This window comes from Eumetopias jubatus, unplaced genomic scaffold (genome assembly GCF_037043125.1).
Source record: "Eumetopias jubatus isolate StellerSeaLion01/CBP00866 unplaced genomic scaffold, mEumJub1_p1.0 scaffold_8, whole genome shotgun sequence".
Classification (NCBI taxonomy): domain Eukaryota; kingdom Metazoa; phylum Chordata; class Mammalia; order Carnivora; family Otariidae; genus Eumetopias; species Eumetopias jubatus.
The window spans coordinates 78,900,532-78,927,447 of NW_028274814.1; the positions used below are offsets into that span (position 1 = coordinate 78,900,532).

Consider the following 26,916-nt stretch of genomic DNA (forward strand, 5'->3'; position numbering starts at 1 on the left):
GAAAGGTATGCACAGGGTGAGCTTGGCTAGCGGGGTTAGGCCTCTGGGGATCCCAGGGGGACCTGTCCAGGGCAGGAAGAGCTACATAGTTACTGCCACCGACTCAGACCCAGCTCTGCACGGGCCTTGGGGACAGAGCCTCCAAAAAGGCCATGGTGATGAGAAGCCTCAGCCAGAGAGCCGTGGGGCATCCTGCTTAAGGTCTGGGGGCCAAGAGCTGCATCAGACAGGCACACACATTCAGACAGATACACCCAGAAGGTGCTTCTCTTGTCAAGGTTGGGGGTGGGGTAGGGATGTGCTGGCTGAACCGGAGAACCCAAGGTTCACTTCAGGTCCCTGGAGCTGGTCCTGATCCTCCCACCGCCGTATCTCACCCCAGCCTTGGGGCTCCTGATACAGCGACCGCAAGTGACATCTTTTTTGTTGCTGTTTTAAGTAGGCTCCGTGCCCAGCATGGAGCCCAATACAGAGCGTGAACTCACAACCTTGAGATCAAGACCTGAGCTGAGATCAAGATCAACCAACTGAGCCACCCAGGCGCCCCCCAAGGGACATCTTAACAGAGTTCAGGATTCACACCTAGTAGCCTTCTGCTTTTCCTGGGTAAGGCAGGTGTCAGGTCTACGATCAGGGACTAGCGTTTGAGGACAAGCCTGTGTGTCACTGTGCGAGCATATGCAACTACACACCCACACAGAATGACCCGGGCCGGTGGGGGGGGGGGACGGACACGTGCCTTTCCTGACCTCTCTGTGACACCCAGCACTGGGCGCCTTATGCCCAGCCCCGCCCCTGCCCCTGGCCAAGAAAAAGCAACATGGTGGCCAAAGGGGTCCCTTGGGAGCTTGAAATCATTGCATTTTCAGCCTCCACCCATCACCCCACACAGGGCAGGAGCCAAGCAAGAACCTTCTCTGTCAACAACAAGGGATGCCATCCAGTGGGGCAAGGAGCACCTGGGAGGTGGGAGAGAGCCAAGCTTGAGGGGACTCAGGGAGTCGTCCCCTCCCCAACTAAGGCTCAGACCTATCAGGCTCGATGGGCCTTTCCCAGATGGCCACAGCCTCCAAAATGGAGGGGAATAGCTGGTGGCCCACTTCTTCAGGTGTCAGGAGAAAAGAAGGTGATGATGCTGACGGGGCTGGGAGCGGCAGGAAGCTGAGGCAGGAGGAGGGAAGGCGAATCGCTTGTGCCCACCTGAGGGAGGGAGCCTGTCGTCAGCTGGAGTTTCTGCTGAAACAGGGCGCTCAGCATCTGGTTCTGCCGTTCCAGGTCAAACACCCTCTTCTTCAGCTTGATGCACTCCTCCCGCAGGTCCTGAGCCCAGGGAGGCGGAGGGAGACAAGGAGAGGATGGTGGGGAGGGGGCAAGTTGTATGAGCTCAGCCTCCTTCATCAGAGTAGCGGGCACTCCTGCTGGGCATGTTCTTCCCCTGCAGCCTCCTTCTAGGGGGCGCGCTGAGCCTGCCTACATTTGTAGCTGTCGTATTTTCTGGGGATGGTAAATTCTCTAAAGTCTACCACCCCTGGTGGGAGGTAAACCCTATTCCCTTTGGCATCTTTCCCATCCCTTGAGCCAACCCCCTGCCTCTAAGAAACCACACATCAAAGAAGGGCCCATATAAGGCAGAGGAAGACCTGGGGGTCAGAGTGGCTCAGAAGTCAAGAAGTTCCCACAGTACTTGAGTAAATATTTAGATGCCACCTTATGCTCACAATATTAACACTGCTATCAGGGCCATCACAATCTGGAGAAAACAGCGGAGGCCAGGACTAGGGAAGGCTTCAAGCCCAAATCAAAGTTACCATAGCTCAGAGACCTGGCCTTACCGAGCCCACCTCTCCTCCAGGTAGAACAGTATGGACCTGTCTGAGGTGGGGAGAAGGAGCCTTGTTGGAGGGTCAATAGGCCATTTCCACCAAGCTCCCTCCTCTAGCCCCTACGTGAGTAGGCTCAGGGGTCCCCAGGAAGGACTTCCCCTGCTGTATTCAGGGCCTCTCCCCAGGGCGTCTGGGCTCAGGGGCGAGAATGTCTCCTGTGGCTGCTTACCTTCTGGTTTAGCAGTGCCTGCACCACATGGTTGGCAACCTGGGGACAGAGGGCCCGAGGCACAGCTATCAGCCCACCAGCCTCTGCCTGGAGCACCGACAACCCGTGCTCCTCCCAGCTTCCCCACCTCCCCCTGCATCAGTCCCCCTGGAGACCCCACCGACCTCATCTAGACAGCGTTCATAGGTCTCCCGCTGGTTTTCATTGGCCTGGGCAAGCGCCGAGTTCTCTGCCTGCAGGAAGGAGAAAGGGGGCCGATAAGGAGGCTGTGGGATCATTCCTCCACCAGGGCAAATTCTTTTTGGGGAAGGGGAGGCATGGAGTCTACTAGCTACACCCCTTCCCCAGCTCTTGGCTCTGGCTGCATTCCCCACGGGGAGGCCTACAGAGACAGATGGAAGGCATCAGAAAGGCAGAGCTGAGATGGCTGCTGGTTTTCTGTAAAGCCCGACCTCAGTCAGGGAGGTTGGAGGGACTGCGGAGACACAGTGGCCAGGAGGACCTAAGCTGGGATGTGCCCAAAGTAACCCTTATTTCCCTGGGCGTTGGGCAGAGGAGGCTGGAGGGAGGAGGGCAGGGTCTTAAGAAGATGGCGAAGAGCTTAGTTGAGGGGTCCTTGTCCTTGCCCCTCAACTCCTAAGCCCTGGGTCATCTAAACCCTTCTTCCTGTGGTCCCTGTGACCATGCCTTTCTTACACTGGCAAGGGCGTGAAAGTGGGGGGAGAAAAGGGGGGAAAGAAGGGAGACGTTTGGGGGCTAGGACAGCCCTGCCCCTGTGCATGCCTCTTCTCCCAAGCTGCGCCCCCCTCCCAGGTTGGAGAGCTCAGAGCAAAGAAAGGGCTTCTCAGAGGAGCTTTGCTAGAGAACGTTTAGCTCTGCTCCAGCCCGGCAAAGCAGGTTGAGAGGAAGGTCCACCCACATCCATAAGGCCTACCCAAGCTCCTGAGGGCCCCAGCTGGCACTGCCACCCTCACCCTGTCTCGTGCCCCACCTCTAGCTCCCGAAGTCGGTGCAGAAGCTCCTGGCAGGTGCCCGGTTCCGTGCCACTGTCACCACCCTCTCCTGGCCTCGGCTTTCCAGGGCTCCCAGCGGGCTGGTCCATGGCCTCTGACATCAGGCCCTGGAACAAGTGAGAGACGCCCTGGCAGGCTACTCCAGGGCACAGGGAGGAGGTGAGTGGAGGAGGAGGCCAAAGACAAAACTCGTCAGCGTTCTGGAAGTCTAGTGTGACCAATGGGCCACGGATATTGTAACAACTCAGGGTCTGACTCAGGCTCTTCTGGTCCTAGGACAGACACACAGGCACACTCTGCCCATTTTAAGAACGGAGACCATTGTTTCATAAACCTCAGTCACTGCGCTCACCCCACCACAGGTCACACAGACACTGGCCGATGACCAAGAGAGCGGAATTCTTTGCTGAGATCGGCCTCGAACCGGCACACTTGATCTTCCCGGCACAGTGTGAGGGAGCCTGCGTGCCTCACCAGCTCCCTGCTCCTGGCCAGGCCCCAGTGGCCCAGTCTCTTGGTGCGTGCCATTCCCTCTGCAGGGGTCCCCTGACGCCTCCCTGCTTTCCACCCAGCCAGCTCCTTCCTACGCATTCTTCGGGGTTCCCACTCCAAGTCCGGGTCAGGCACCCCTCCTGCACAGTTCTGCAACCGCCCGCCTCCCCAGGAGAGCCGACCCCGTGAAGGCGGGCACTCTGCATTCAGGTCCCTGCCCAGACTCGCACTCCTTGGTGGGCTACCTGGCAGGTTGGGGACAGACTGATGACGAAACCGACTCGTCTGTCACTGCCTGAGAACGGCGCAGCCAGGCTTCTGTCCTGTACCATGACGTATAGGTCACTGGACTATTGCCGTAGTTACTGGCTGTACCTGACGAGTTTTCAGCTGCTATTTGAGTTGCAATTTCTCTGCTAGAGGAAAGTCCTCATTTCCTTCTTTTGCACAAATATTGCAGAAATTTCCAGTAGATGGGAAAACCCTTCCTAATGTAAAAGGGCGGAGGCCCCCAGTCCACTCTCTGACCCACTGTAGCCCCCACAAAAGGAGCTTAGTACTGTCAGAGCAAGCAAGAGAGGAGCCTCTAGCAGCTCACCGGCCAGGCATCTGAACGATCCCTCCTCTGTCCTCCGTGGTGGGGCGCAGGCGACGCCTCCCCGGCCCCCCGCCCCCTCCTCCAGTCCCCCCCACCCCAGCATGCACAGGCTCAAAGCCCCTCACCTGTCTCTGCCTCCTCACCCAGGCCGGCACACTCACACTAGCCGCCGGAACGGTCACCTCACCTGTGGAGAAAGAGGGACACGGTGTGTCAGCCGTGCGTTCCACAAGCATTTACTGGGCTCCTGCTGTGTGCCAGGCACTGGGCCTTGGGGATGAACAAGCCAGAGAAAGCCCTGCCTCTGTGAAGCTTCTATTCTACTGGGGGAGGCAGATAACGCACAGAGAAGCCAATGGACATACAGCGGGTCCCCATAAGGCACCGAGAGGTGACACCGAAGCAGAGATCTCGGGGGCGTCCAGATGAAATCCTGGAACGGGAAGCGCATTCCCTTTCTCAGGGACCACTGCCTCTGATCCTAACAACTTTACGGGGGGTGGGCACCAGCCCGGGTGAGGGTGCCGTATCTGCGGGTCAAGGGGGCTGCCCAAGACATACGGCTGGATCACCAAGCACAGCGGACAGGCCTCGCTTTCCCCCTTCCTAGGCGGCCTCTCCGTACACGCATGAGTCGTACTGTAAGCTTCTTAAGAGTCCTAGGGCTCCTGGAGCTATGATATACGTATGGGACAGATCCGGGTGAGAATCCTGACTCTACAAGATGTTTCCTCACTTATAAAACGGGCCTAAGAATACTCAGCCCAAATGGTTGTTGGGGGTGAAATGAGATAATGCGTGTAGAGGGTCTTGCGTGAACTCAATAAATGGAGACTTTGCGTGATCACAACCCGACAGAGGTACGATGCTAAGTCCCACCTCGTTGCCTGCTGCTGCTGGATGTTCATCTGTAAGGGACGCCGAGTCCCAGGCTCCTCCCTGCGGGGTCTGGGCAGTGGGGGCACCCGCAGATCTGACAGCGCCGCACACCCACCCCGTGCTCAGAGGCCTCCTCCTCCTCAACCCCTCCCTGCCAGCTGCCAGCCCAGCCTTCACCCCAGAGGGAAAAAGGGGCAATTGCAAACGGAGAGAACCTTCTTTCCCAGTGCGAGAGACTGTGCCCGTGTGTGTATGACAGCGGGAAGGGGGCTTCTGAAAACTGCAGGAAAAGGAAAAACTTGTAATACTTATTTTTAAACGCTCCACAACAATCTCGAGTCCTTTGTTATTTTAACATCATGAAAAATGTATTGAGTATAACTTCATTTGCTCATGACATTATCGTGTTTGATATTTTTAGAAATGGACGGGCTTGGAAAAAAATGAAAAAAATTCAGGAAATATCCTCCTTCCCACATACATAAATAGGGGTTAAAACCAAAAAAGGCCTCGGGTTACCTCCACCACTTGAGTTAGACCCCACCCCAGCACCCCGGCACGCCTGCTCCTCAGAGGCTCCCAGTGCCCCCAGGGTGCCCTAGCTCCGCCCCCCCCAGTCCCCGCACCCGTTCTCCCCTGTGGACACCTCCGGAGTCGTGGGGGAGGGGAGAGACAGACTTGGGAGGGTGAAGGAAAGCAGCGAGGTGAACACGGCAGGGTCCAGGGCCAGAAAGGGAGGAAGATAAAGCTGGGGGGAAGCCCAAGTCTTTGTGGTCCCCACAGCGACAGCAAAAACCAAACTAAGGGTGAAGATGCTCTGGGAGAATATCTTTTCCTAAAAAAACAAAAATAAAAATGCCTTCAGGAGGCCCAGATCATGGGGACTGGCTGTGGATCATGTCTGTGGTTTTCTGCGTGTTGAGGAGGGTGGGGACCGGATACACCCCCCCCGCCCCCAGCTGAATGCCGCCACTCCCTCAATCTGAGCTTCTGTGGATCCCAGGTCAGGGAGGCCTGAGACCCACTGTGACCTGGGGGAGACCCTCCAAGTGACAGGCCACCCAAAAGCAACAGCTCTGTCATGTGGAACCGTCTCCGTCTCCCCGGCTGGGCTTCGGGAGAGGCTCCGGAAACGAAGACAGACTGTGACTCAACCTCACTTTGGGGAGAAGTTTTCTGCCCTCAGCCGAGGTGGTCTGGCCAACCCAGGACCAGAGGCCTTCTCTCCGTCCGCAGGGCCACAAGCAGAGGGGCAGGAAGCTGGCAGCCCGGATTGCCTGAGTCACAGGGAAGAGGCCTGCATTTAAACTTGGCGCCTGGAGCAGTGCACGCTGTGAGCAGGACCACAGTCGGAGTTTAAGATTTCTATGGCGCAAAGAACGCTTCTTACAGCTTCACTCTCCTCTAGGGAATATAAGGAGATACTACCACCTCCAGCTCCCAGTCTGAGCCTAATGAGGAATTTGGCCCCTCACAGCCTGGGTTTTCGGTCTAAATCTCATGGGGAGAAAACCAACCCACATTTGTTCCCCAGTGGTTGTCCCTGCCGCGTGTCAGTGGGGTCCCTCTCCCGGGGGCTGCACACCCTCCTCCTCCCTCAGGCTCCACAGCTCCTACTCACAGCTTCTGGGCTCAGCCCCACCCCAGGCCTGGAAAACCCCCAACCTGGGTTCTTCAGGATGGCCCTGGTTTCAAACATTCCTCCCGTGGTCCCACGACACGCCCGACACGCCCGGATGTTGGATGTTGGGTCTGGAACACATGATGCAGGCCACGTTGGGTAGAGATGGAGCTGCAGGAGGTGGGAGCTCCAACGTGAACTGGAGGCTTCTCCCGCCAGAACTGCCAACGGGCAGCCCCGCCCCCCACAAAGGCCTGATTCAGAGGGAGGTGACCTCAGTGCCGAGGGGAGGGGGGGAGAGGAAGGGAGGAAGACCAGCGCCTCTGGGGCCCTCCAGTGGGGGTGGGGGGCCACTGGCAGCAACCAGGGACAGGGAAAGGGGAACAGCTGCTCAGGGGGCTCTGGGTAACCTGGGGACGCGGCTGGCTCAGCCTGATCACTGAGTGCATCTGGTGACTCTGTCTCTTCAGCCCAGTCTGTCACAGGGCCCCCAAAAGAGAGCTGACTGTCCCGGGCTTTCAATTGGCCAGAGCAAAGGAGTAAGGTCTACAGTGCCCACCCTCCGCCCAGCCAGGGCACAGGCAAGACCCCTCCCTGAACTCCAAGGCTAGGCCTGGGAGGAAGGGACTAGAGAGGTGGCAGTAAGCCTGTCTTCTGCGCTCCCTCATCCCGGCCCTTAGCCAAGGGCTCTGGGCCCCATGAGCCCCTCACTCACCAGCTGTTCCCCCCAGAGTCCTCTAGGGACAGAAGCCAGGGACCAGGAGGTGGGGGAGGGAGGGCAGCTGTGGGAAGGCAGAGATGGAGAAGCTCACTTTAATAACAGAATCATCCGTAACAACAACCGTTACCCGCCCCCCCCCCGCCCCGCCCGCCGCCGCTCCCCCCATCCCCCAGCTGCTTTCTGGAATCCCCGTCACACCCAAGAGTCCACTTGTAAACAGCAACTTCTGTACCCATTGCAAAGTCTTTTCTGACCGTATCAGCCCCAGCCCGGGGCTGCTGTGGGTGTGGCAAGGGAATAAAGGGACTGGTGCCCCAGGGCATCCGTGGCCTGAAAGCAGCCACCTTAATCCCTGCCCAAAGCATCGTTTAGCCATAGGAATTCCAACTGGCCTCCCCCCCGCCGCCCCGCCCCAGGGAAAGAGGACAGACAAGAATTTCCTTCCCTCCTCCTGACAACTGGCCCTAAGACACAATAGCCCTACTGAGAGGCATGTGTCCATGGGGAAGGGGCCCCTGCGGCCCCTTCCAACTTCCTCTTCACAGGCACTGCAAGAACCTCCATTCCTTAGTGTGGGTTCTTTCTGACCCCACAGTAGGATCAGTCCCCTGCCCCTCCAGGTAGGCAGGAGGAAGGGCAGTCGCGTTGAGCCCCAAAGTCTTACAGGCTCCAACACCCCTTACCTCCCCTCTCCCAGCTCCTTGATGCTCCCTGTCCACAGCATAACCCAACGACAAAAAAAAGCAGCTGCTGGAGGTGGGGAGAGGGAAGGGGCTCAGACACAGACACAATGGGTTTATTTATAGGGCCACATGGCCAGGGGCTCCACAGCCACGAAACCTAGTCCCCACTCACCAAAGCCTAGCTGGGCTCATTCCAGCCAGAAGGCAGATTTAGAGTCTAGTCCCAACACTACAATTTACTCGCTGTGTGGCTTTAGGCAAATCACTCAATCTCTCAAGGCCAAGTTCCTTGGTGCCAAATGCAGGCTGTTCTACAACAGTGGTTCTCAAAATACGGTCCAGGAACCCTGACGTTCATCCAAGGAATTCACAGAGTTGAAACTATTTTCATAATACTACTAAGACATTATTTGCTTTTTTAACTCTCATTCTCTCGTGAGTCTATAGTGGCATTTTCCAGAGACTACATGATATGTGATATCACAACAGACTGAATACAGAAGCAGATATGAGAATCCAGATGACTTTTATTAAGTCAGACATGACATATATGCAAGAACATACATGCCATTCTTTTCACTGTTTTTTTTTTGTCCTGGAAAATATATAGTTATTTTTCATAAAATATGTTAACATATAATAGGTTTATTATTATTCTAAGTTAATTAAATGTTTAAAACTCCCAGTTCTAATTTACATGACAGTAAGTGTCAAAAGGTATAACCTATATAAACCAAAGCTCTTTGGAGGTCCTCAATTTTTAAGAGGTTGGAGGGGTCCTCAGGCCAAAATAGTTTGAGAATCACTTTTCTAGAAGTGTTGTCCAGTAGAACATTCTGTGACGATGAAATGTTTTTTCTGTGCTGTCCAATATGGTAGCCACTAGCTACATGTGGCTATTGAGCCCTTGAAATAAAACTAGTTCAGGATGCCTGGGTGGCTCAGTCGTTAAGCGTTTGCCTTTGGCTCAGGTCATGATCCCAGCGTCCTGGGATCGAGCCCCGCATCAGCGGGAAGCCTGCTTCTCCCTTGCCCTCTGCCCTGCCCCCACATTCATGCTCTCACATGCTTTCTCTCTCTCAAATAAATAAATTAAATAAAATCTTAGAAAAAAAAATGTAGCTAGTTCAACCGAGGAAAATGAATTTTAAATTTCAATAACCCCATGCAGCTTGTGGCTACTGTACTAGATGGTACAATTCTAGAAGATCCCTGGGATTCCTTGACTTGAGCCTTCTAGGTCAATGCTTTTTTTTCCCACAGAGTCTAGATGTTGGGGATAGCACAGGATGAGACTTGACACTCACTTCTGTCCTCAGGCTTTTGCTCACACTGTTTCTTATTCTCTCCTCACCAAAGGAAAGCCATCAACACTGAGGTTTACTGTTAAGAGTTGCACTCTTACCCTCTAAGGGCTACTTCACACCCACTCCACTCTTCTCAAATTGCCTGCCCTCCTTCCCCCAGAGGATTAAAGCCAGCAGAGGGAAAACCCCTCAAATCTGCCCGCGTCCTCCCATCAGAACCCTTGCACCTCCCCCTCTCCCCATGTCCTCCCGGTATAGCAGAGGGGCTGCCGACTTCCCAGGCAAGGGCAGTCCCTCCTGCCCCGGCCCATTCCCACTTAGGTCTTCAGTAATGACCTCCTGAAGCGACCTTTCCCATCAGCCTTTAAGGCTTCTCAGGTGTCTTTCATCTAAAAAATAATTTCCCCCTGACATTTCCCCAGACCGTGCCCTCTTTTGCCCTTCCAAGCCAAACTTCTAAAACAAAACAAAACACCCATCCTCACTTCTCACTCCTTCCTCAACCTGGTCCAAAGTCAGCAGTTAACCGCCACAATGCTAAATCCAAACAAGATTTTTCCATCCCTGTCACCTTCTCAGGCACAAGCGCCTCTGGTGGCCACTTCCTCCTGGACTTTTTTAAGCTTCAAGACATAGTTCACATCCCCTATGACTCACCCATTTAAAGTGTGCAATCCAGTGGTTCATAGTGCAGTCACAGATCTATGCCATTGTGACACCTGCAGAACATTTTCATTACCCTTTAAGTAGCACCCCCTCACCCCTGAACTAATTTGTTTTCTGTCTACAGATTTCCCTATTCTGGACATTTCATATGAATGGACTCATAGAACAGGTGGTCTTCATGACTGGCTTCTGTCACTTGCATCACATCTGCAAGGCTCATCCATGTTGAAGTGCGGATCAGCACTATGTTCCTTTTTTTTTTTTAAGATTTTATTTATTTATTTGACAGAGAGAGAGAGACACAGCAAGAGCAGGAACACAAGCAGGGGGAGTGGGAGAGGGAGAAGTAGGCTTCCCGCTGAGCAGGGAGCCAGATAAGGGACTGGATCCCAGGACCCTGGGATCATGACCTGATCATGATCATGATCATGATTAACGACTGAGCCACCCAGGCGCCCCAATTACACCTTTTTTTACGGCCAAATAGTATTCTGATAAATAACTGATGTGCCACCAGTTTATCTCTTCATCTGTTGATGGACATTTGGACTGTTTCCACTTTTTGGCTCTCATGAACAATGCTGCCGTGAGCATTTGTGTGCAAGTTTTTGTGTGGATGTAGTCACTTCTCTTGGGTATATACCTCGGAGTAGACTTGCTGGATCACATGGTCACTTTAGGTTTACCTTTTGGAGGAACTGCCAAATTGTTTTTAAAGCAAAGGCACCGGGCGCCTGGGTGGCTCAGTTGGTTAAGCGACTGCCTTCGGCTCAGGTCATGATCCTGGAGTCCCAGGATCGAGTCCCACATCGGGCTCCCTGCTGAGCAGGGAGTCTGCTTCTCCCTCTGACCCTCCCCCCTCTCATGCTCTCTCTCTCTCATTCTCTCTCTCAAATAAATAAATAAATAAATAAATAAATAAATAAATAAATAAAATCTTTAAAGCAAAGGCACCATTTTAGTCCCACCGAGAGTGTATGAGGGTTTCCATTTCTCTATATCCTCACCGTTGGTTACTGTCTGATTTTCGGATTCTAGTCACCTGAGTAAGTGTGAAGTGATCCCTCATGATGGTAATGATTTATATTTCCCTATTTAAGGATGTTGAGCACCTTTTCATGTGCTTATTGGCCATTTGTGTATCTTCCCTGGAGGAATGTCTATTAGATCCCTCTCCCATTTTTAATTGGATTATGTGGGGTTTTTTTTTCAATAAAGTTATAAGGACTTTTTATATATTTTGAATACAAGTCTCTTATAAGGTATATGACTTGCAGATATTTTCTCCTATTCCATAGCTTGTCTTTTCACTTTCCTGATGGTGACCACCCTCTCCTAGATGACTTTTCCCTGGTCTAGGATGCTCCTCCCCCGCCCAGCCATCTTGCACCTCTACTTCTGTGTGTGTGTATTTTAAAACTTTGTATGGTTGTGTATACACATACACACACTTAAAAAAAAAAAAGACACAGCAATGTTCTCACTGTTCTACAACTTTCTTTAGAAGAACAATTAAAAAAAAAAACAAACCCAAACCCAGACTTTATTTGGATCTTCCCAGTTTTTCCACTGACGTTCTATTCCAACATCGAATCCATGATCCCACATTGTACTTAATCACCAAATCTCCTTATTTTCCTATGATTCATGATAGTTCCTCAGTAGTCCTTCATGACCTTGACATTCTGGAAGGGAACTGATCAGGTCAGTATTTTGGAGAGTATTCCCTTACTGGGGTTTCTTTGATGTTTTCTCCAATTAGACTGAGGTTATGAATTTTTGGAAAGAATACCACAGAGGTGATGTGCCCTTTTCAGTGCATTTTATCAGGGGGTATAATGTTGAGATGTCTTATGACTGGTGACGTTAACCTTGAGCACCTAGTTAGGTGGTATCTAGTGGGTTTATCTGTTTATCTGTAAAGTTACTATTTTTCCTTTTGTCATTAGTAACCAGTTTGCGGGGCAATACTTTGTGACCACGCAAATACCCTGTTTCTGCTTCAATTTTCACCTGCTAATTTTAGGATTCATCAGTGGATCTTGCTAAGAGCAATTACTGTAGTGTTCTAATGATAATTTTTGATTTCCCTCATTCCTTATACATTTATTAATTAGAAATTTTCTGTAAGGAAGAGCTGTCCCTTCACAGCCACTGATTTACTTAATTACATATCTATATTAGCATGAACTCATAGATATTTTATTCTTTGGATTAGAATCCAATATTATCATCACTTATTTCATTGCTTAAATTCCAGCTTTGATCATTGAGAACTCTTTCAGGTCGGTTCCTCCGCTTTCCACATGCCTCCATTTAAAAAAATTTATTTACGGGGCGCCTGGGTGGCTCAGTCGGTTGGGCGTCTGCCTTCGGCTCAGGTCATGATCCTTGGGTCCTGGGATCGAGCCCCGCATCCGGCTCCCTCTCCCTCTGCCCCTCCCCACCCCCCCACCCCCCGCCCCTGCGCAGGCACACACGTTCTCTGTCTGAAATAAATAAAATCTTAAAAAAAAAAAATGTATTTACTTTTGAACATCTGCTTGCTTCCTGGCACCATAAGATGTTCCAGACTAATCTTATATTTTCCCTGCCACAATCACTTTTCCAAGGAGCTCCACCAGAGCAGTCCTCTTTCTAAAACTGTACCTCCGATTGTGTCCCTACAGCCTCAAACCTTCCCATGACCTCTGCTCTGGGGACAGACCAAAGCCCTCCACGCAGCACTGAAGCCCAGCGCCTCCCCCGCCCAGCAATTCTCCTGCAAAGCTGCCCTGAACGGAACAGACGTGGCTTCTTGAAGCACCTCCTGCAGGAGCGGTATTTCCAACGGTAACACATCCTGTTCTCTAGTCCTCCCCCGTGAGGAAGAGGGGACTTCCTGTGCCCTTGGAAGGGGAGCTCCCTGAGGATGAGCCCTGCCTGCATTTCTGTGCTCCTCCACACTCCTGCAGTGAAGCCCTGACCCTGGTCATCTCCTTTCCTTCCAGACAGAGTAAGACCACAAAGAAGGGATGGTGGACTCCTCAGCTTCTCGTAAAGACCCCTAACTGTCCCCTGCCCAAATGGCTCTGAGGCCAAACCATGTGGAGAGGTGAGCAAGGGACATTTTCAGTTTTGTCCCTAATGCTGATAAGACCTTATCCAAGCCCTCAACCCACTCCTGGGCCTGGTGACTCCTTCTGGCCAATGGGACTAAGCTATTCATTCTGCAGATACTTCCCAAAAGATCACTCGGGAGGAGGACCAAGGCTGGGGACTGGGGGCAATTCAGAGATGGCTCAGCTCTTCTGACTTCTTGGGGCTTTCAATCTAGTAGGGGATGTGATACATGCAGGTAAGAGCCATACTGTGGAGGATGTGCCACAAGAGAAGTCATTTGGAGAACTTTAAAAATCAGGAGAGAAATATTAAGCTGCAGCTGCAACAGTTTTTCAGAATGCAAGGCATCAAGGGAACGGAGACTTTGTAGACCAGTGGGGTTTAGGTACAAGGGAACGGCAAGGGGGTCCTTCTAGGCAAAAGGCAGGCAGAAACAGAAGGAGGCACAAATCTCGGGGTGTGTACGGAAACGCAGTGCAGCTGGACTGGAGGGCATTTGAAGGGGAGTGTTTCCTGGTCCCCTGGCCCATGCCAGTTACTAACTCCTCTCCTATCTCCCAACCCAATAGCAGAGTCAGCATATTTTCAACACCCAGGGTGTAACCGGAGACACGAGCTGGATTCCACAGGAAGAGCTGAGGCAGAGAGACTCCTGGAGGCCGTCGTGGAGGCGACTGCTGAGTTGACTACTGGAACGTCAGCTCTCTGTTCTCAGATCCAAGAGGAAGAGGGCCTGGGAGGCCACACAGGCTGCACCTGTAGGCTACACCTTCCCAGCCCCCAGCCTCAGCCCCCGGGGCTCACTCCCTCAGGTTCCTATCCTGGCCTCTTTCTTCAAAGGGAACAGGCTCTGGCCGGCCAAGTGCCTTCCAGGTCTGGGCAGCTTCAGTGTTGACTCAGTAGGTGCCATTTGGCCAGAGCCCAGAGGTGACTTCCTAAGCTGCCAGCTCGGGCAAGAAGTAAGTAGCCTTCAATGGGAACAGAAAGTAGCTCTGGCTCACCCACAAGCCCTCACTGGACTCTGCTCTTACTTGTGCCCACAAGTGGGAGTGAGGCTTTCTGGATTCCGGTTCTGGCTGGGCTGCACTGAGTGACCCTGAGTCCCCTTCTGGGACTCAGTTTTCCTATCCGTAAAGTGGGGTGAACTCTCTCTGACTTTTCCTGCAGGGCATAGAAGGATGAGATCATGTCTGGAAAGGGATTGCAGCTGGGGTAGGGGGTTGAAGGTGAGGAGCTCGGCAGGGCTTTTAGGGAGAAGCCCTTGGTTTGGATTCTGCCTTTCTCCTACAGGGCCGACGGGCTTCCCAGGAAAGCAGGGGGGTGGGGAGTAGGGAGAGGAAGGGTCAGCAAAGCCGAGAGCTTAAGCCTTCTCCTGGTCCCAGGGACAGGAAGTGAGGTGCCGTCTAGAGAGGAAGTGAGAAGCAAACACCCCCCAACTTCCCTTCGGCCTACAGGGGAAAGGAAGGCTCCAGCTTCAGGAGCCTGCAGGCCTAGAGCTGGGGAGACAAGGCAGTGGGGTGGGGGTGGGGAGGAGGCATTAGCAGCACCATCTGGCAGAGAAGAGGGGTTCTTGTCTTGGACATAATAAAACTCAAGGGGCCCAGGACATCCCACAGACTGGGAGAGGGGGGAGAAGAGAAGCCACAGAAGTCAAGTTGAAAAACGCAGCTTTCCAGGTCACGTGGCACTATATTTACAGTCCCGGCCCCCAGCCTCCTGCCCCCAGCTTCACGCCGTGCCCTGCCATGTGCCCCCCCCCAGGACATGCACACTCCTGCATACACCAAGGCGGCCCAGGGCCTCTGATTACTTGCTCTTATGGTATATGCCCTTTCTTGGTAGCCTGCGTTGCAGCTGTGGTTCTACAACTGCTGAATTATTTGATTAGGGTAGACTTTTGGGATCAGCACTGTACCCCCAGGGTCTAGCACTACACCTCGCCCACAGTAACTGCTGAGAATGCCTCAGAGGCTGGTTTGGGCCTAAACCTTGGCATCTGAATGAAGTTCAGTACACGAAGGTGAACAAACCCTGCTCATCGCCTGGGATCGACTGGGTGACCCTGGGGTGGGCAGTAAAGACCAGAAACCAGAGAACTGCCAGGTGGCAGGAGAAATCCACGCACACCCAGACACTGCCAACAGCTAACAGATGAAGACAGTGTATGCTATCTGCTATCTTTTGGATAAGGGAGAAAAATAAGGATAGACATTTGTATTTGTTTTGTGTAAAGACATTCTTGAGGGATATGTAAGAAACTGGTAACTGATTATCTGCGGAGGGAAAAGGGGGTGAAGGTAGGAGCACAATTTCTCAACATACACCTTTTTGTACCATTTTGATTTTTGGACTATATTTTTAAAAATGCTAGTGAAAACCTAAAATATAAAACTTTGAAAAAAAAAATGTTGGCAGGAACAACCACCTGCCCAGGTGATTTCTAAAGGCCCTCCCAGCTGGGGCTATCTCTTCTCTTCCCATATTAGGAAGTAGGGACCGGCCCTTGGGACAAGGGAGAGGTGAGGAGGTCTGGCTAGATGAGTGTGGGGACTCTGGCCAAAGGACACTAGTCTTCACTCCCTTTCTCTCTGGGCTAGGAGAGAGGCCCTGCCACCCCTAGCCTGTGGTGTGGCATGGGAGCACCAAACTGTTCGGAAGTTGGTCAGGGCCACTTCCTCCTGGGTAAGAACTGGGTTCATTCTAGATCCCAAGGGGCAGGGGCAGAGGTGGGTGGTTGGGCAAGGGGAAGAGTTTGGGGCAGGTGGGAGTAAGTTGGGGTAAAGGACACCTGGAGGTCCCTGCAGCTGCTGCGGGCAGGTTCTGGGGGTGTCTCAACAGATCCTCACACAAAAGGACCAATTACAGCCCCCACATCAAGCCAGCCGAGGGTGAAATGAATCAGCGCATAGGAACGACTGCTGAGAACCCTAGGGCCACACCCCAGGAGTTCTGGGGCCCCTCACAGTCCCATCTAGGAAAAACCTCATCATTCTTCTACCCAGAGGGTCAGCGGGGAGGGACAGTTTCAAGCCCTGCACGAGAATGGGAACTGCACACCAGTGGCCCAAGCAGCACCCAACACCACTCAAGCCTTGCAGGCATCAGCATGAGAAGCAGAATGGGGTCATCTCTCCTTTTAAAATATCTCTACAGATACAGATATAGATATTTTTAAAAGCCTAGTGAGTACCAGAGAACTCCCAGAGCTCAAGGACCGCCATAAGGATCCAGGGAGCTGTGCCTGACTGGGCTCTTCTCCGGGGCTGCTCGACTTTTAGAAATCAGTAATAATAGGGTGCCTGGGTGGCTTAGATGGTTAAGCGTCTGCCTTCGGCTCAGGTCATGATCCCAGGGTCCTGGGATCGAGTCCCACATCAGGCTCCCTGCTCCTTTGGAGCCTGCTTCTCCCTCTGCCTCTCTCTCTCTCTCTGTCTCTCATGAATAAATAAATAAAATCTTTTAAAAAAATAAAAAAAATTAAAAAAAAGAAATCAGTAATAATAGCAGTGATAATTCACCTTAATAACAGCCTGGCCTCCTCAGGCCTCTTTCATCCATGTAACTCCCAGAGTTGGGAGAATGGCAATTACTTAACAGGTGCCACACCCCAGTGATGATGTGTTATTAATCCATCAGCACAGGCTGGGAAACTGAGGCGCAGGAAGGATTTCCCCTCACAAGGAACTAAGGATATAGGAGCTGAGGGCCGATGGGCAGTGCTGGCTCTGTACCTGCTGTGTTTTGGGAAGATGTTGAAGAAGGTGGGGGGAGGGGGCGGGGGGGCCTCTCCTTTCAGAGTCAGCGGGGCCTGGGTTTGGGATAAAGGTGAGGAAGACCCCAGATGTGTCCCAAGCCCCCTCCCCAGGCTGCAGCAGGGCCTGGTGGTGGCCTTGGCTGGGAGTCAGGGCCTCTGATCTTGAGCCCATACACTTACTCTGCCAAAGTGCTACAAGGCGGGCCAACAGCTGCTCTGAGCATCTCCACCATCTCTGCAACACACGCAAGCACCATGGGGTAAGTGAGGGCTCAGCCTTCCAAATAGCCCCACGCCACAGGCACCATCTCTGAAGCGGGAACAGGGGGCATCTTACAGCTGAGCGTGTGTGTGTGTGTGTGTGTGTGTGTGTGTGTGTGTGTATCAAATCAGAAACATGTCAAGAAGTGGAGAGACTACTTCTTAGGGACCCAAGCCCATCTCTGTAGCCCCCTTCCAACTTTGGCACTGATCTCAAAAAAATGAGATCCTTCTTATAGCAAGGGCAGGGGAGGGGAGGCAAAAAGTCACAGAAGACTAACGATCTTTTCCCACCCCGGCCATGGAGGGAAGCAGCGGAGACTCACATGAGGATGGGAGGGTAAAGACAGAGGCACTGCCTGTGCAGAGCCATCCATAGCCTACTGTGTGCCTGGTACTGTGAGAGGTGCCGGAACAGACACAATCTCAGCTCTGGGAAAACCACAAGGCCCAAGCCAGGCAGCAACCAATGACCTTGTCCTCCAACCTTCCAGGGCAGGGCCTGGGGAAAAACAAGGGTGTTGTTCGAAGGGATCCGAAGTTATTTTTCTTCAGCATGTTAGATCTGACCAGAGCCCCTGGGGAGGCCCTGAGATAACACTCTGACCCTCCAAGGGTCCAGCTCTCCACAGTCTCAGGTCCCAGAACTGCCCTTTCTGCTTTAAATTCGGCCAGGCCCTTCATGCCCGAGAAATTAAGGCAGAGGGAGACCATGTAACACACCAGATCAGAGTCAGGAGCCTGGCCATTGACACTCATCATTGTATGAATCACTTCCCCCTCTGGACTTCAGTTTCCCCATTTTTAACACGAGGGCGTTGGACTAGATGTCTCTAGGATTCCTTCCAGCCTGTGACTCTATGTTGTTTTGATGTGGTGGCAGATCCCAGATTGATTTACATAAATTTGCATGTTCAGTCAGAAATCCCAAACTCCAAGTATAGAAAATCCAATCAGTCCATTAGCGCAGCCAGACTGGGGCTGGAGGCGCCTGCCAGGTTCGGGCGAGGCCTGTCAAAGCAGACCGTGGTAGTGGTGTGAATTGGGGGAGGAGCTGAGGGAAGCAGGGCGAGAAGTGGCGTTTGTTCTAAGAGATGCAGTTCTGGTGACCCAGAGCCGATGGGGCTGGGGTCCCCTCTTCGGCTACTGGGCAAGGGTCCTTTCTCCTCCTGCTTCCAACGGGGACTCCAGCTGGCCAGCCTCAGAGCCACACCCCAGGAGGAAAGAGCAGCCTCTGCCTAGCAACAGCCGCATCCCTCACTCTGACAGGGACTGGAAACTGACCTCGCTGGGAGCTTCCATTTTCCATTCCAGGGGCTCCTCGCAGTGAGGAAGGTTTCCTTGGGGTCTAACCTAAATGCCTCCTGCTGCAGCTTCAGTCCGTGGTGGGCAGCAGGGCCCAGGGAAGGGGGCTCCCCAGGCCCAGGAGAGCTAGCACAGGGAAAAGCAATGCAGACAATGTGTCCCCATGTCCAACCAATCCCACAGCCTCTCTAACCACCACCTCCTCTAACATCCCCCCTGGCACCTGGGAGATCAAGGATGAAAACAAACAAGGAAACGTGAAGGCCTTTGGCTCTTAGGCTAGAGAGCAAGTCCCAACCTGGAGAGCCTGACTCCTGAGAAACCATACCCCCAGAAGGGAAGGAGGCCGGGAAAGGCGGGGCTGGGGCAGTTTCTCCCTGCTGCCAGGGTGCCGTGGAAGGGCCCAGGAGGCTGGCTGGGCTGGGTGAGGGCAGCAGGGAAAACTCCTTAAGCCCACTGCCTGGGGCCTGGGGGCTGTGAGTACACAGGTGAAGTGAGGAGGGCCAGGGAGGGAGATGGGCAACAACAGCGGGGCTCTCATCCTCCTCCCATAGGAGGGCGGATGAGTGTACTGTGCTCCCTGGCTCAGATCCTAAAACAAGTCCCAACAGCTGAGATGCAAACTGTCTCCTGGGAATCTGCTTACCCGGCTGGCCCTTGGCTGCCTACCCTTCTCTCAACTCCTCCCCAAAGGCCCAACTCAAAGACTGGCCTGCCAGGATATCTCAGCAGAGGCCTTGATGGGTGGGCCAAACCCCAGCCAGCAAGAGTTCACACCCCAAGCCAACAGCGGTGAGCAAGACAATGGCTAGTCGTAGGAGAATAAGGGAGTCTGCACCCCTGCAATCTTGGGTAACTGTGGCTTGGGTAACTGTATCAGCCAACACCTACCTCCTCAAACTAAGTCACCCAGCCAGGGGACCTTTCTCCCTTTCAGAGTCACTTATCAATGGAACCACACAAGGTCAACAAGTGAAAGGGAATGTTAGAGCTTTCCAGTCCAACTGCTGAATTTTACAGATGAGCGAAAAGAGCCCCAGAGAGGCAGACTGTCTGGGCCAAAGTCACACAGCAAACTGGGAAGAGCAGGGACCAGTGCTTCTGACTCCCAGTCCACAGTGACAGCAGCTTGGTCCTCATATACATTGGTTTCTGCCTATTGTGGAACAGCCTTCTTCCCTGCAACCCAGGCCATCTGCCTCCCCAGGTTCCCACTCTGTTCCAAAGCCCTAAGCTGAATAAAGATGCTGGAGGGCCTGAGCCACCTCATGCACAGACCACAGACTTTGAAAACAAAGTTGAACTATGTGCGACTATCTCTCCCCAGACAGGAATACACATGTTTCTCTGAAGTAGGAAACCGGCTAAAGCTAGGCTGTTCCTAGAAAGACAAGGAACCAATATGAGTAGTGAATTTTGTGTCTCCCTTCTTGAAAGACAAGGGGTCTTGCAAGACAGGGTCTGCAACAAGGCAACTAGGCTGGGTTCATTTTCCCCATTGAGTACAGACCACAGAACGGGTGGCCACTGTCTCCCAGTACCATCCCTGTCCCAGGCATCTGCCTCCAGCCGCGGCCTCTGGCAGACAGCTGCGCTTAGGCAGGAGGACCCAAGGCGAGGGAGAGAGCGGCTGGGAGGGAATGAGAGGGATCTGCCGTCAGTCTAAGACCCCTGGTTCCTCAGAAAGGCGAGCGTTTAAGCAGCAGCTGGCTGGCTGGGTGGACAGCGCTGAGAGTCTGGAAAACCAGGCCCGCGGGAGGCGAGGGACCTCCGTGCCCTTGGGGCAGTGCCAGGGCTGGAGACCTGAGAGCTTGAGCCCAGAATAAGAAGAAGGGGGCTGGGGTTCGGTGAGCCGATTTTCTAGTCGGCCTAGGCCAGGGGAGTGTCGGGCACAGATAAATTCTCTGCATTCTTCTGGCACCGCAGCCAGGACCCAGAGAGCCTTTTCTGCAGGCGCTGCCCTGGCCCCACACCCTGCCCAGCCCTTCTCCCTCCCTCAGCCTCTCTTTAGTGTTCAGCCTGCTGGCCCCCCGCCTCCGTCCTTCCCGCAGCCCCTCAAAGCCACCGAAGGATTGTTCCTAGAGACCCTGATCTCTCCGCCTCTCCCCATCTTCCCCACGCCCTACCGCCCCAGGCCACGGGGACTGCAAGGAGGGCGAAGAGGAGCCCAGGGCTCGTCTCCGCGCCTGCGCTTTGGGGAGAGCCTCCCTCCACCACCCTCCCCCCCCGCCCTGCGCAACAACCCTGCACCGCTAAGCGGCACCCGGACGGTGGGATGCGGGTGGGGTGGGGTGCGCAGCTGGGGCAAGGTCAGTGCTTTCAAAGAGGGAGGGAGACCGGCCCCCGGAACATCCCCCTGTCCCGAAAGTTTCCCTTCCGGGGCCATGGAGTGTGCGCGAGGAGGGCGCGGGGGGCGGGAGGGGGTGGGGTGGGGGTGGACAGAGTAGCAGCCGGACCCCCACCCCCCCACCCCCGCTGGGGACAGTGCGGCGGGAGGGAGGGGCAGGCAGCGAGGTCCGGGCAGGAAGGCGCGCCGCCCCCTCCGACCCAAGGCTGCCACGAGAGTCTTACCCTTCAAACCGCCCACCCCCAGCCCACAGCTTGCAGACCCTCCACTCGCCGCCCTTTAATTCCCAAGTAGGCCTGGAACTCACCGAAATCAGGTGTTGAGCTGGGCCAGGGCAGGCCAGATCCGCCGGGTCCATGGCCGCGGCTCGGGGGCGGGGGGCAGAAGAAGGGGGGTGCTGGGGCCGCCTCTTGATGTCAAGGCTTTAAAGGGGCCAGTGAGCCCCGCCCCTCGCCCAGACCCCGCCTCCCTCCTTCCGCGCAGCCAATCCACGTTCTTCTTGGATGCGCGCCCCTCCCAGCCCCCTCCAGATGTTCCCAGGACAAGAGCTAAGTCCGCCCGTCCGGAGAGCACTGCTTCCGCTCCGGTGGGAAGGAGCTCCCCTCCCCCAGTAGAGAAACACTCTCCTCGGGCCCGGTCGGGTCCGGCTTGGTAAACCTCCCCGGTGCCGGGGTAGGAGAAGCCGCGCTGGGCCGAGCGGGGGTGCAATGAGGGGCATCTATAGCAGAGAAAACTAAGTAGGTGCGCGCGGAGCCACGGGCATGCGCGTCTGCTTCTGTGGGGCTGGGCGTGCACGTGTATGTGTGGTTGTGAGCGTTGGTGTTTGTAATTTGCCTTCCTGCTTACGTGTTGGGTGTAAATCCATGGGAAGACGCTTGAGTGCCTCCTTGGCCTTAAATGCTCCCTCCTCACTTTTCCACCTCCGGATCGGGATTGGGTCCTCCCAGTAATGTGGAAAGCTGGGCGCTAGGAACAGGCTCCGCTGCTTTCAGAGTAGTGCTGGTCGTTTCCTCACTGGAGGAGGTAAGGCTGAGCAGAAAAAAGATAGAACCTTGTTCTCAGCCACTTGCTGTCTTGATGGGAACGAGTGCCTGCCCTGTTGAACTAACCGCGTGCTTAAAAGAAGAAAAGCAAACTGCCCACCTAGGCCCCTGCAGGGTCTCAGAGCTCCCTTCAGTACCATTCTCAATGGTCCTTGATTAAATATCTATTTGCCCTTGTCCGGATACCGTATAGTCTTCACAATATGCATGGTAGTGACTGGCCCGCTAATGTAGGTTGGGGTTCTGCAGAAAATATACAAAGGGATCCCTAGTCACTGTCTCTGCCCATTTTATTAAAATCGCTTCTGTTGTGTACACGGAATGTATTAACGCATCATATTAGTCCAATAAAGGAACATAAAAGCTGAAGGATCTTGGGGTGCTCACATTGGCTAGGATTAATCAAGAGTTTCTCTCTGAAGGACTCTCCCTAATTTAGAATGGGATTTGAAGGGCAGAGAGAACTTGAATAGATTCAGGCAGGGTAAGGACACAAAGAGACTCAGGTAGGAAAGAGCAAATTAGCTAGCTGCCTGGGACAGTGAGCAGATCACCTTGGCTGGGTGGGAAGTGTAAGTTAGTGGAGGAGGTTTTGTATGGAGAAGATCAGAATGACGGGATAAGTGATAAAGAAGTCATTTTGGGTTCTTGAGCATAGAAGTGAGTGCCCGAGATCAGTTATTACTGGAGCATAAAAGATGTCATGATGGTTATTCCCACCAGCTCTTTCACCTTTGGTTTAAAATTGATTTATCCTTAACATACAATAAAATGCAGATCTTCGGTGTTCTGTTTGGTGAATTTCAACAATAATATACACCTATGTAACACCCAAAACAATAGTGAGTCATCACCCCTGAAAATTCCCTCATGCCCCTTTATATTTAACTATCCTGCACCTACCACCACCCACCGCCTGCAACCTCCTGAGTTCTATCACCAGTTTTGTCTGTTCTTGGCTTTCACATAAGTGTAATCAAATGGTATGCATTTTTTTGGTCTATATTCTTTAGCTTAGTAATGATTTTGACTAATGTGAATCTGTTCTTTTTTAATACTGAGTAATACTCCATTGTATGAATATATCACTATTTGTTTATCCATTCTCCAGTTGATGTATATTTGGGTGTTTCCAGTTTTGGGGCTGTTATATTCTTGTGCAAATCTCTTCGTGAACATGTTTTCATTTCTGAGAAAGCTCACCTTATTTTTTTTTTAAATTGAAGTATTATTATTGAAATACAGTATCCTATTCATTTCAGGTGTACAACATTGTATTGCAAAATGATCACCATAAGTCTAGTTACCATGTGTCACCAAAGTTAACACAGTATTATTGACCATATTCCCCATGTTGTAAAATACGTCCCCATGACTTATTTATAATTGGCAGTTGAAACCTCTTAATCCCCTTCATGCATTTGCCTCCCTCCTACCCTCCTCTTTTCTGGCAACCATCTGTCTGTTCTCTGTATCTATATGTCTGGTTTCGTTTGTTTTGTTTTTCAGATTCCACATGTAAGTGAAATCATAGGGTATTTGTCTTTTTCTGACTTATTTCACTTAGCATAATATCCTCAAGGTCCATCCATATTGCTGCAAACAGCGAGATTGCATTCTATTTTATGGCTGAGTAATATTCCATTGTATGTATATTATATGTATTATATATATGTATGTATACATACACACACACCGCATCTTATTTACCCACTCATTTATTGATGGACACATAGGTTGTTCCATATCTTGGCTATTGTAAAGAATGCTGCAGTGAACATGGGGGTGTTGTTTTCTTGGAATAAAAACCCAGAGTGGAATTGCTGCATCATATGGTAGTTCTTTTTAATTTTTTGAGTAACTTCCATACTATTCTCCATAGTGGCTGCACCAATTTACATTCTCACCAACACTGTACAAGTGTTTGCTTTTCTCCTCATCCTTGTCAACACTTATTTTTTAAGATTTTATTTATTTATTTGAGAGAGCACGAGCAGGGGGAAGGGCAAAGGCAGAGGACAAGCAAATTTCCCACTGAGCGGGGAGCCCGATATGGGGCTCAGTCCCAGGACCCTGAGATCATGACTTGAGCCAAAGGTAGACACTTAACTGAGTCACCCAGGCGCCCCAACACTTTTTATTTTTATTTATTTTTTTAATAATAGCCATTCTGTGAGGTGATATCTCACTGTGGTTTTGATGTGCATTTCCGTGATGGTTAGGTGATATCAAGCATCTTTTCATGTGCTTGTTGGCCATTAGTGTGTCTTTGGAAAAATGTCTACTCAGACCATCTGCTCATTTAAAAAATTTTTTTTGCCCCATCGCCCCTCTTCTGCCAATTTGAAATCAGATTTTTTGTTTTTGCTATTGTTCTTTATATATTTTAGAAATTAGCCCCTTATCACATTTATGCTTTGCAAACATTTTCTTCCATTCAGTAAGTTGCCTTATTTTCTTGAGAGCTTGCTCCACTGTGCAAAAAGGTTTTCAGTTTGCTGTAGTCCCATTTGTTTATTTTTTTGCTTTTGTTGCCCTTGCCTGTTGGAATCAGATTCAAAACAATATTGCTAAGACTGATGTCAGGGAACTCATTGCTTATTTTCTTTGAGGACATTTATGGTTTCAGGTCTTACATTCAAGCCTTTAATCCATTTTGAGTTGACTTTTGTGTATAATATTAAGATAAGGGTTCAGTTTCATTCTTTTGCTTATAATTGCACAATTTCCCCACACCATTTATTGAAGAGATGGTCTTTTCCCTATTGTATGTTCTTGCCTTCTTTGTTATAGATTAATTGATCACATATGTGTGGATTTATTTCTCGGTTCTCAATTCTGTTCCATTGGCCTCTGTATCTGTTTTGTGCCAGTTTTGATTACTATAGCTTTGCAGAATAGTTTGTAATCAGTAAGCAGGGATTGTGATGCCTCCACCTTTGTTCTTCTTTCTCAAGATTGGTTTGGCTATTTAGGGTATTTTGTGGTTCCATACAAATTTTAGGATTATTTGTTCTATTTCTGTGAACAATGTCGTTGGTATTTTGATAGCAATTGCATTGAATCTGTAGATTGCTTTGGCTAATATGAGCATTTTAACAATATTAATTCTTCCGATCTATGAACAGGGTGTATCTTTCCATTTATTTGTGTCTTCTTCAATTTCATCAATGTGTTACAGTTTTCAGAGTACAGGTCTTTCGCTTCCTTGGTTTATTTCTAGGTATTTTATTTTTTGATGTAATTGTGAATGGGATTATTTTCTTAATTTCTCTGATAGTTTGTTATATAGAAACACAACAGTTTCTGTATATTAAGTGTGTATCCTGCAACTTTATTGAATTTATTAGTCATTTATCCTTTTTTTTTTTTAAGATTTTATTTATTTGAGAGAGAGACAGAGAGCACAAGTGGAGGAGGGGCAGAGGCAGAAGGACAAGCAGACTCCCCGCTGGGCACGGAGCCAGACACTAGGCTTGATCCCAAGACCCCGAGAACACGACCAGAGCTGAAGTCAGGCGTTTAACCGACTGAGCCATCCAGGTGCCCCTATTAGTCATTTATTCTAATAGTTTTTTTGTTTTTGTTTAAAGATTTTATTTATTTGACACAGAGGTAGATAGAGAGAGAGAGAGAGCACAAGCAGGGGGAGCAGCAGACAGAGGGAGAGAGAGAAGCAGGCTTCCTGCTGAGCAGGAATCCTGACATGGGGCTCTATCCCAGGACCCCTGGATCATGACGTGAGCTGAAGGAAGATGCTTAACCGACTAAGCCATCATATTCTAATAGTTTTTTGATGGACTCTTTAGGGAGCTTGATGATAGATAGTGGCATTTTTGGAATCATGCAGCAGTGATTAATTCTTATTCATTCAATCATCCAATATTTATTGAATCGGGATCAGTGGACTAGTCATGGGTTTACACCCAAAATTAGACATGATCCTTTCCTCACAGGGCTTAAAAATCCAGTAAGACTCCCTATATCTACTGCATTTCAAAAGCACAGGGAAAAAAACCTTAATAGTACGCCAAGCATTTCTAACTATTTGGGGATGTTTCCAAATAACTAAATTTTGGGAAATAAACAGACCATCTGGATTTTTTTACTTTTCACTTAGATGTTTACCCTTTTTTAAAAAAACACAGCCAGAACATCTGCACTTCTCAGAGCAAGTATCTGCCCTCCTTACTCAAAGGCTCTTGTATACCTGAAAATTTAGGCATTCAGATTTTGCAGATTCTCTATACTTTATAAACCTTCATTTTCACTGATAGAAGGTTTAAGAAGTATAACTACTATTACCCCATGAGCACTTTCTATGATGGGGCTTAAGACACTTTAATTCCTCAGTGGTATTATTCACTTAAATTATTAAAAATTATACAGAAGTCCCATAGTTGGTTTTCCACCCTTGTAATATACCATTCATCACGTATTGTTTTTTAAGATTTATTTAGTTATTTTAGAGACAGAGCAGGAGGGGCAGAGGGAGAGGGAGGAAGAGAAAATCTGAAGCAGAATCCTTGCTGAGCTCGGAGCCTGACGTGGGGCTCAATTTCACGACCCTGAGGATCATGACCTGAGCTGAAACCAAGAATTGGATGCTCAACTGACTAAGCCACCTATGCACCCCATCACATATTGTTCTTTACTTGAGTTGTCTGTGTTATAAAACAAGCTAGGTCTCTTAGGCCTCTTGTTGCTACAAGCTGCTAGTAATAAAGTTTGGTAGCATAGTCTAACGGTGCATATGGTGCTGATGAGTGACCGGTAGATCACTGCTCACATCAGTCCTTTGAATGGTTTTAAGCAGGGGGTTGGCATAATCAGAATTGCATTTTAGAAGGACTACTGTAGTTGCAATCTGGAGAACAGTTTAGAGAGAGCAAGACTGAAGTCGGAGAACAGACAGAAAGTTTTTGTAGTAATTGAGGGGAAAAATGGGAAATGATGTGCTCTGGACTAGGAAAGTGATAGTGGTAATGGAGAGATCACCTCAAGAAATAAAGAGTAACAGAGTCAGCAGGTCTTGGGATTGGAAGGGGAGGAAAGCAGAGGGCTAAGGCAAG

General features: G+C 51.1%; 1 protein-coding gene across 3 annotated transcripts in view; it reads right to left on the reverse strand.

Annotated features, from left to right (window-relative positions):
* NCKAP5L (NCK associated protein 5 like) overlaps window positions 1-21,171 on the reverse strand; it is a 30,806-nt gene extending 9,635 nt beyond the window's left edge. Inside the window, exons 1-6 of one of the 3 annotated variants that reach the window (XM_028125508.2) lie at window positions 21,109-21,171; window positions 4,281-4,342; window positions 3,044-3,201; window positions 2,217-2,285; window positions 2,053-2,091; window positions 1,201-1,320 (exon numbers count right to left, since the gene is read on the reverse strand). In XM_028125508.2, coding sequence (XP_027981309.2) covers window positions 1,201-1,320; window positions 2,053-2,091; window positions 2,217-2,285; window positions 3,044-3,166 — 351 coding nt within the window. In that variant the 5' untranslated portion in view covers window positions 3,167-3,201; window positions 4,281-4,342; window positions 21,109-21,171. Of the gene's footprint in view, window positions 1-1,200; window positions 1,321-2,052; window positions 2,092-2,216; window positions 2,286-3,043; window positions 3,202-4,280; window positions 4,343-21,108 lie in introns of those variants that run through there. The other 2 variants (XM_028125511.2, XM_088026058.1) reach the window with 2 other exon arrangements.
* Between the last annotated feature and the right edge of the window lie 5,745 nt (window positions 21,172-26,916).